General features: G+C 42.1%; 1 protein-coding gene across 7 annotated transcripts; it reads left to right on the forward strand.

Moving 5' to 3' along the window:
- Positions 1-4,688: 4,688 nt before the first annotated feature.
- On the forward strand, positions 4,689-8,055 carry LOC133912884 (uncharacterized). Of its 7 annotated transcripts, XM_062355843.1 has the most exons (5): positions 4,689-5,965; positions 6,096-6,141; positions 6,241-6,478; positions 6,770-6,818; positions 7,040-8,055. In XM_062355843.1, exons 2-5 carry the CDS (start codon positions 6,116-6,118, stop codon positions 7,075-7,077), a joined length of 351 nt encoding a protein of 116 aa, XP_062211827.1. In that variant the 5' UTR covers positions 4,689-5,965; positions 6,096-6,115; the 3' UTR covers positions 7,078-8,055. The 7 variants fall into 7 exon arrangements, 3 of the variants coding, with proteins under 3 accessions (XP_062211827.1, XP_062211826.1, XP_062211828.1); XM_062355842.1 differs by having other exon boundaries at positions 4,691-6,141; positions 7,040-8,052; XM_062355844.1 differs by having other exon boundaries at positions 4,692-6,141; positions 6,241-6,412; positions 7,040-8,053.
- The last annotated feature ends 2,192 nt before the right edge of the window (positions 8,056-10,247 follow it).

Here is a 10,247-nt window from a genome sequence, read left to right on the forward strand (position 1 = left end):
TCTATCATGATTCGAACGTAAAAAATTAAGAACTGACAATGATATATTTTTAATATCAGTTCTTATATAACTGGTAGTGACGAAGCATTATGTATGACCGATTTTGCTAGTGTTATGTGCAGTGTCTCCGGTCTCCGTTCTCGAGTATAAGATGGTAATTCAGATCTAGTTTTCCAACTAAATTAATCCTTGCTATATTGGTGATTTGGCGAAACCATAAAGGAGGACTTTGGGTTCACAGATATGAGCCTGTTCAATCAGGCGTTGCTGGCAAGACATACATGGTTGCTAGTACAGTACCCTGATAGCCTCTATGCACAAATCTGGAAGGCTAAGTACTACCTAAGAGGGGAGTTGATTGATACAGTTTCCCCGGCCGATGCATCACCTATTTGAAAAATGTACGGCTAAGAAAAACGGTTAGAGAAAGTATGAATAGGAGTTCTCATTAAATTTTTAGATAGTCTATTCTAATCTTTTCACCCAACACAGTTTAAATTAACACGTGGAAGCAATAAAACCGAGAAAAATAAAACATAACAAAAATCTATGAGAAAAGTATGGCTCTCATGGATGAATATGAACTCTAGATTTCATATAAATCAATTTCAAGTGTCACACAAAAAGCTTGCAACTTGATTCACTTAGATTTGAAGAAATACAAAACGAGTGAGGAGAGTCTCCAGGTTGATGATCTAGAAGCACGGGATGTTATAAGACTAACTCATAGATGATTCTTATCCCTCTAGCAACAAGAAAAACAACTCCAACGTGATGAAAAATTTTAGCTCTTCAATAAAAACGAAAATCACAACAAACCAAAAGACTTGCAAACTTATAAGGTAAGCTAATAGAGAGAACTAAAAGGAGATAAACACAAGCACAAGAGAAAATATAAGCTTCATTTCTTGCAGAGGAACACCCTATTTTTGGTAGATTATAAAATATTTTTGCTTAAAAAAAACTCTCACCTAGTATAAAGGCTAAGCTCTCCCCTTCCTTTCCTCTAAAGCTCTACCACACAATCTCAAATGGCTGGCTCAAAAAGGCTCAATGAGTCCTTCCCTTTATTTATAGCTTATGTTTCTTGACCCCTAAGTTCCCTACATTGTTCCCAAATACTCCTCTATTCTAATACACTCTTACCTACCACCGAGAGTATTTTTGTCAATCTTTTTCCTCGTCCATCGAACGGTTGTGGCATCTACAATGACTTAGTTTCGTCTCAACACAAGCCACGATGATGCCATGTGCACTTCACACTTTACCACGGTTTTGAGGCTAAACTATGAAACCGCATCGTACGCTTCTCAAAGCGTGACTTATTGCCACTTACTTACACCTTAAGCAAGTCACATAATATTGACGCGTGTACTCTATTTTACGATTTTGACTACTGGCAAATCTCTCCCGCTTCTGATTATTCGAGTCGTCTTGTTATTTGCACCGACATCCCTTTCGCTTGATGTTGTCAAATACGCCGTCTTCATCCACCATCTCATGTCTTGCTTGCCCTCCACGTATACAGTTAGGATCATCCTTGACTCCACACAGCCTCCTTGATCGTCCGGCACCAAGCACCTCTTTGCTCTAATCATTATGCCGCCGATTGTCAAGTTACATCTATCACCTACACATGACAAGACAAGCATACATGTTTCTCCAATTCCATCTCTAATTAGTCATAATAAAAAATTACTATAGAAATGCCCATATCAGAAAAAATGTGAACACCAGATGATCCGATGTACACTCCTTCTGAGCACCAGACCATCCGGTGTGTGTAATCCCATCTTTCATTGCACAAATACAGAAACTCTGAAAACACTATGGTGAAGCCTTTGATGTACACACTAGACCATCCGACGTGTAAAAAACTTTTTCTCCACTGAGCCGGGGGAAAACTTCTGAAAAATGCTCTAATGAAGCATTCGGTGTGCATAACTGCTCTCATTAGACCATCCGGCGTTCAACTTCATCCTATACCAAGAAACACATCTCTTGGAAAATGGTCCGGTGTTCACACCTCCTTAATACCAAACCATGTGGTGAGGCCATCAATTTTCTCTTCTGAGTCAAAATCCTTCGGTGTGATTTTCTTATGAACACTAGATCATCTAGTGTACAATTTCTCTAACACCGGATCATATGGTGTGTACATTTTTTCTTGCTCAAAAATAGAAAATGCCAACTCTACTTCTCTCCACAACCGGTTAGTCATAATCATAATAATTCATTTTAATACATAGACATACTCATGAAAAATAAATTCAACTCAATATAAATATTATCAATGACTCATCACAAATAAACTAAGACATATTTCTACTTATTTTCTCAAAAGAGCATCTAGGGTAGATTGGAATTGCCGAAGAAAGGACTGATATAGCATAATGGTAATGGAGATAGAGTGCGCATATGGTGTTACAAGTGTATCCCTTGAATTCTCATGCTAAATGTTGGAGTTAGCAAGGCACGAAATCGTTTAAGATGGATTTCTCAGATCAAACGTCGTCCCCTCGAAACCCATCGAAGATTTTTTTAGCTTGGCACCATGAGAAGTCCGGCAGGTTCACAGTTCGAAGTTCGTACAAGTTGGGCTTGCAGCTGCGCATGGAGGAAAACATTGTTGGGGCTAGCAGGTCAATGGCAAATGGGGATAAAAAAGTTTGGAATTCTATTTGGCTTGCTGCAGTACCACAGAAGGTTTGTATTTTTGCCTGGAAATTGGCAAGGGATGGTCTGGCTACACAAGTGAATCGGCGACGAAGACACCTGATTCATGATGATACTTGCATTATCTGTGGTGTGGGTGTAGAGGACGGGCACCATGCTGTAATCAGGTGCCCAAAAGCCAGAGCTTTGAGGGAAGCAACCCGTTAGGTCTGGGACTTGCCAGATGAATGCGTGTTCCAGGAATTCCAGTCCGGACTGGTTACTAGTTCTACTGGATAATTCTTCCGCTGGCATTTACACAATGAAATTATTTTGCGAAGGGTGTGCTTCAGTTATAGGTTTAGTTTTGTTGTTACAGAGCTATTGTGAATCACCGTTACAAATCCGACAAAAGGAAAATATCAGTTTGAAGGGCAAAGGAAAACTCATGGTAGAAAAGCTGGTGGTTCATGTCGTTATGCAGGCAACAGACCACAGATGGATTCCTCTCCAAGATGGATGGGTTAAGGTTAATGTGGATAGTGCATTCAGTTCGGAGTCAGGTCAGGCTAGTGTGGGAACTATTGCTCGGGATAATTGGGGTGTTGCTGTTCTCTCGGCATGGAGGATGCTGTGGAATTGTGCTGATGCTATGGAAAGTGAAGTTCAGGCCTGCTGGGAGGGTCTCCAATTAGCAGTCGAGTGGTTAAGTAAGCCGGTTATTTTGGAGGTAGATTGTGCTCAGGTGGCTTCATTCTTGCGATCAACTGAAGATGTGAGGTCAAGATGGAGACATGGAGTCCAATGCTTCGTGAGGCTAAGGTTCTGTTTTTTTTTTAATTCTATTTCTACTGCTGTCAGAAGTCAGAAACTAGAACAAACAGGGTTTTGAAGAAGTGTTTTTCTAGAGAAACTAGAAGTCTGCTTCTGAGGAAGATGAACTAAAGCTGAGAAGTTCGCTGAGAGATGATTTTCTGAGAAGCTATATGCTAAGAAGCCAAAATTTTGTTGTAGAAACTAACAATCTATTTCTAAAAGTAGCTTTTCAGACAATCCAAAAGCACATCTTTTCAGAAAAACCTAAAAACAGAAACTCAAACAAACAGACCCTACGATATTGGTTCCCCTGTTGCCGGAGATTAGGTTTAATATAGTTAAGAGAGTGTAATAAGGTAGCTCATGAGCTCCTCCATAGCGCTGCGTGGTGTGCGCAGACACATTCTTGTATTCATATTCATGAGCTCTCCTAACCCGCAAAAAAAGTTCGAACAAAAAAATTAAAGTTGCTAAGCATTTTTTTTCTGAGACAAGTTGCTAAGTATTTTGAAATGGGGGTGGTAGCGTGCTTCATACTCCACGGCTTATCAAAGAAAGACCGGCTAGACCTACAGAGTAAGACGGATCTGGCCCTCAAATTCCCCCTCTCTCTATATGCTATACTATTGCTATGATGTAGAATTTTATACTCCCTCTAATTATAAATGTAGATCGTTTTAGATTTGTGCATAAGGGTTAAGAAAGTAGATCAAATGACCTTTTTACCTTTTATTTATTCTGTATTGAAAAAGATAACTCATTCATCTGTGAGAGTTATAGTATTTATTGAACAAGGGCAATAAGTGAAAGAAAGAGAAAAAAGTGCATAAAAGTTCAAGAATAACTTATATTTAGAGAATAGTTGAGAAGGCTAAAACGACCTACATTTACAATCAGAGGAAGTATAACTAAAGCGTGTCGCGAGCGCCGCTTCTGAGCCTATTCACGTCAGCTTTTTTATGAACCGTCTGATTTCAACGATGGCCGCAGCTCTCAACAGCTCGATACGCTCAGGTCACCCTCGCATCGACTCGAGTGATTTCTGATCCTGAGGCTTCGAGGAGCTCTGGCCGCTGAAAAAAACTCCCTCTCGCTCCTTTGTCCACCGCTGCCTGTTCGCAGTCCCCGCCGTCGCGACGAGCGAACTAGACCACACGATAGGTCCGCGGAGTTACAACTCGAGCAACGTCTTTTTAGATAACAACGCGGCGAGCGAGCGGTGCAGGAGCGGAGAAGAGGCACGCGTGCATACACTATCTTTAGACCTCCACGCTGGTGGCCATTGGGACGTCCACGACCGCGCCTCCACTCCTCTGCCACCGGCCGTACCTCCACGCCGGTAGCCGCTTGAGCTTTTGTTCCGTTGTCGCTCCGCTCCCGCAGCACTCCCTTACCGGCGTCTACTGGCGTTCGACGGGCAGGCGACTGGATCGGCAAGATTGCGCCGAGTACACGGCTGAGATTCGGTTCCGGACTGTTGACATGTCCGTCTACCTATGCAGCTCCACTTTGGCCACTGCCACATCGCGCGCCTCCATCGAACACGTCCCCGCCACAGCGCCACCTCAAACCACCCCTGCCCCCTTCCGATGTCAGCCCCCGCGCGCCCTCCCGCCGCGCACAGCCACTTCGCGAGCGTCATCGTTGCCGAACCCCATTCCGTGCAATCGCGATGCCGCTCGCCTAGGCCAAAGCCGTTGTCGCCGTGAAGCTCGCGGTATCCTTGAGGTGCTCGATGTTTTGCCCGTTTCGCCCTCGCCTCCTCCCTTTGCCGCCACCACTTCTCCCCTCCAGGCCCTCTCCTTCGTCGCTCGGGAGCCCGGCACCGTCCGGATGCAACGAATCAATGGCGGAGCAGAACAATGTGGTCGCTGTCCATGGGGAAGATGATGCTAACAGGAGTGTTCGGCTGCTGTTGGGCTCGGGGAAGAAGACCACTGCAGCACGGCTTCGGTGACAAGATCCTAGCCAAAAACATCCGGAATTGAAGGAGGAGCTCGCCACGGGCACTGTTGAACCGAAATAGTGGTAGTCCGGCTCCGCGATGGCTAGCGGTGTTCACGGCGGTGCTCAGACGGCGGAGTGCCTCGGGCTGCTGTGCACGCACGCTACTGAGCGAGAAGTGGCACGCATGGCAGGCAGCAACAGAGCGGAGCAGCGCCGCTGCAGCGATGAGCTAAGAGCGGAGAGATGGAGTGCTTTGGCTTGATGGAGCATAGTGATTTAATGATCTCGTCATAATTTCTTAGATTGATTCTACCTGCAGCATGTGGTGTCGATTGGGATTCAATAGTTCATCCATTTGGTGTGATAATTCTTGATCTGCCCTTAATTCAGTTCAACTGAATTCCACCTGTCTTTCTATTCTTTCTGTGTTATTTGGGGAGGAAGAAATTTTGGTACTGAGTTACTGACTTTTGCAGAAATTTGTTTATGGATGGCACAAATAATGTAGTGGAAAACCTCCAAAATTACTTCCTCCTGAAATGCCAAAGTACTGGTTATTAACTTGGCACCAGTATATACTCACTCTGATGCAATCCATTCAGTTATTCCTTTTTTTTAAACCCCATTTGCTACTCACTCCTTGTTCAACTGACAAGTACTTCCTTTTGCCGATGAAGATTGAAATGACCATGGTTTAATGCTGCAGAAACAAGAATGGGTCAAGTAAGTCCTATTTCATAACCTATTTCTGTTACCTCCTCGGTCAATCAGGAGGAGCTGAATATGTGATTCATATCCCATGTTGTTACTTTGCTGATGCAGGACACAGGACATGCTCAAGAGTAAGCTAATTCTTGGAGATGATTTCGACTGGAGTTTTCCTTCAATGGGATCAAATTCAGAAAACAATCATTCAAGGGGCAAACTGAAGTATATAAGCGGGGTTGACATTAGCTTCTTGAAGGAAGACCCATCCATAGCAAGCGTCACAGTGGTAGTTCTGGAAGCCGATACTTTTTTGCTTTCAGAGAAGTATTGCACACTATACTCCTTTTTTTGGGTAAATTTGTTTTGAACCTAACTTTCTCTTGCTGGAGTTGCAATTGACTGTGCTTTATCTGTCTTCCACTTCAGTGACCTCAACATTTTCATTTGTTATTACGAAAATAAAAAAAAATTGTGGGGTACCATTATATCCATTAGCAACATGTGCCTTATTTTCATTTTCAGAAACAAGATATTCTCAGCTTTTGCCGAAAGTTAATTAAGATTCAGTAGGTTCAGTAACAGATATCTTTCTTATCATGTCATTATCTGAATAACTCTAATTGCATATGTTCTCCTTATTCAGACTCAGATAAGACTGGTCTGCCAAGGTTCAGTAGTTTTGGTGTGCCAAGGTACAGTTTTGATAAGGCTGGTAGTTTAATAATCACATCAATCGTTGAATTGATTTTGATGTACATGAAAATTAGCATATCTGATTAACAAGTGAAAAGTACTTGAAGATATATATATATATACTTAAAAAGTTGAAACTCATATCTATTTGCTTCTTATATATACTTAAAAGTTCAAACTCAACTCTATTTGCTTCTTATGCTCTTCTCAACTTATACAGATGACTGGAGTATTGTCTGTTTAGCCGGATACAGATGATGGATCAGAGAAAGATAGTCACAGCCCGAGTCTCTCAACAGCTAACCTTGTAAGCACCAGTGATGGTGCTCTTAACCATTCATCTTCAAGTGGGGAAAATGAGTTTTGGCTTGTCAGAATGGAGAAGCCCAGAGTTGAAGTCGTGATAAAGGCACAAATGGTGGACCACTATACCCAAATCCTAATGAAAGTGTTGGGGAAGTATGTAGTCTCACCAGATACTACTTCGCTATCTGTCTGCCCTGTGAGTGGTAAGATTATTGTTATCTTGTCAATTTCCCAGTGAAAAGGATCCGCAATGATACTCTTTACAGACAATTCTGTTTTTTTTTTTTTGGCCTTTGGATATATTGAGAGATTAACTTAGCACACCACAGGCACAGAGAAGAAAATTGCATTTGTGCTTCAACGAAATAGGCCATATGTTGAGGTCACATAAGGGCCACAGGACATAGGCCATATGCTTTTTCTCTTGTAAACAGGATTCCTGATGCCTGACGATATACATTGTGAACAATCCCGTGGTGTTGTAGTAACTCAATTTGGTTAAGAAATGAAGTGATCTATCACTACCTTATACATTAATCAAACTTAGGGTATTCTATAGAGAAATAGAGCGATCTAGCACTTCCTTATACCTAACCTACTTATTTGGTCTCCGGTCATCACCAGTCATCCTCGGCAACGGGTCATACAGCTTGCTAATGGCACGCTATTTTCTAGTATTATTCTACACCCTAAATCCAACCCAGTCGGCTCAACTCCTAGGCCCTACGCCCTCCCACCCACGCACCCATGCAGCCACCCCACGTGTGCAGCGCGCCACATGGCGTGACACTCGCTGCGCCTACTCACCTCCCGTGCCAGCGCGCCACGTGGCACGACGCTAGTAGTTTTAGTAGTCCAGTACTGTCAATAGTTCAATAGCAGTCCAATAGTGCTCAGTAGTCCAATAGTTTTAATAGTCCAGTAGCATTAGAAGTTCAGTAGCAGTCTAATAGTGCTTAGTAGCTAGTTTAGTAGTCCAGTATTGCTAAATAGTGAAAAATTTTAGTTTCAAGATATTGAAAATTGTTCAATAGTGTCAGTAGTTGTCTGTAGTTCAATATTTAGTAGTTTCAAGTGAGTAAATTGTTCAGTAGTTTATGTTAGTAGTTGTGAGTAGTTGTCAGTAGTATTAGTTTAGTAGTAGTTGTTCAGTAGTGTCGGTAGTTTGTTCAGTAGTATCAGTATTTGTCAGTAGTTGCCAGTAATATCAGTAATTTGTTCATTAGTGTCAGTAATTTTGTTCAGTAATTAAAGTCATAGTAAATTCTATTTAGTAGTTTGTGTCAGTAGTATAAGTAGTTGTCAGTAGTATTGATGGTTTATTCAGTAGTAGTTTTAGTAGTTCTCAGTAGCTAGTCACACCCTAGTAGTCATTAGTTGCGGGGTGCAAGACACTTGTGCCGGACTGCGCCAGCCCATGCCCGTGTGTGCCCCTACGACATGTGGCTGCGCCTAGCTCGCGCAGGCCCCCCGCGCACATGCTCGCGCTAGCAGCGCGCTACCTGTCCAACACGCATGCTCCTGCGCCATGTGGCACATCCTCATGTGTCGCTTGTCTTGTGCTGTGGTGCTAAGTAGTGTACAGTAGTTTTTCAGCAATTTTCTAGTAGTTCCTGCTCAGTAGTGTTTAGTAGTTTTTTTAGTAGTAGTTGTCATTCAGTAAATCTTTAGTACACACACACACACACACACACACACACACACACACACACACACACACACACACACACACACACACACACACACACACACACACACACACACACACACACACACACACACACATATATATATATACTATATACCGGACCATTCGGTGAAGTCATTTCTCCTGGGACTTTTCAACCAAACTTTGTCCCGACTTCAGTGGCTTCTTCATGTATTGCATCCATGAGACTTACTAACATATATTCTTGATAAACATGTTAGTCTCAATGACTATGTATTCATTAATCACCAAAATCATAGTAATAGAGTCATTTTCGCTACATCGTTGCCTGTTCATTGGGTGAGAGCAAAATCTTACTCCATAAATGGGTGACACCTTGTGGGCCCTATGGAATCTATGGTCAAAATTTAATATTACTGATGATCTGGCGACCACGTGGACGTCTCACCCGTTCACCGGGCAAAATCTTGCTCTCACCTAGTGAACGGGCGAGATCTCCCATGCAGTGCCTCCGGTGGGTCCATCTAAATTGTGTCGCCCGCTATTTTGGGCGAAACCTTTTGGGTTTATAATATGGCCATGTCGCCCCCGTCGATGTCAATGCGCCATTTTTCACTCACCCCTACCGACAGAGGGGGAGGAGAGGGGGAGAACTCTGAGAGAGGGATGAGAGGAGAAGAGGGGAGGGAAGGAAAATTAGAGGCGAAGCCTTAATATATGAAGAATGTATGTTTTTTGTCCTTTTTTTTAAAACCTAATTGGGTAGCCACTAGTGCTAGATTTTGACATAGGTTAGATGTTAGATCTAGTTTTTTTTGCAAACCTGGTAGGATAGCCATTAGACATAGGTTAGAATATAGATCTAGGTTTAGAATTAGGGTTAAACATAGTTTAACAATTAGATTCTATTTGTACGCATATTTTAGCAATTAGATGTAGCATTTAAACATAGGTTAGGTATTATATGTATGATTTAGACATAGTATAGACATAACTTAGGTAATAGATGCAGGATTTAGTGGTGTTTAATGTAACGACTCAGGGATATTTTGTTGTAATATAGATTATTTGTTGGGCTATGTTTTCAATGAATGCTGCATTATTGTAGATGTAGTTTTACGTATTTTTATGTTATGTTAGAATAATGTTAGGGTTTTATATCGATATTTGGCAGGTATGACGGATAAGTGGCAGTTTAAGATTTTTTATGGTGATAGTGAAATATTATATGATCCGAAAGGGGTAGTACTGTTGGTCTTTTAGTCAATGGATAAGGGTATTTCAAGACCTATGCAGAAGAGTGTTGGACACTTGTAAGACTAGTTGATACGGGATTTTAAAATAGACCATGATATTCAAGAGATGACCATTACCATTGTGGGTAACCGTATGAGAGATGATGTATACTGGGAGGTGTATCCGCTCGAGAAAAATCTAGTATGGAGGATGTACT

This window comes from Phragmites australis, chromosome 3, assembly GCF_958298935.1.
Source record: "Phragmites australis chromosome 3, lpPhrAust1.1, whole genome shotgun sequence".
In the NCBI taxonomy this organism is placed as follows: domain Eukaryota; kingdom Viridiplantae; phylum Streptophyta; class Magnoliopsida; order Poales; family Poaceae; genus Phragmites; species Phragmites australis.

Coding starts and splice junctions, on each gene's coding strand:
- LOC133912884 (XM_062355843.1), top strand. CDS start 6,116: ATGCTGCAGAAACAAGAATGGGTCAA. Junction 6,479..6,769: donor CACTATACTCCTTTTTTTGG/GTAAATTTGTTT, acceptor CTCCTTATTCAG/ACTCAGATAAGACTGGTCTG. Junction 6,819..7,039: donor AGTAGTTTTGGTGTGCCAAG/GTACAGTTTTGA, acceptor CAACTTATACAG/ATGACTGGAGTATTGTCTGT.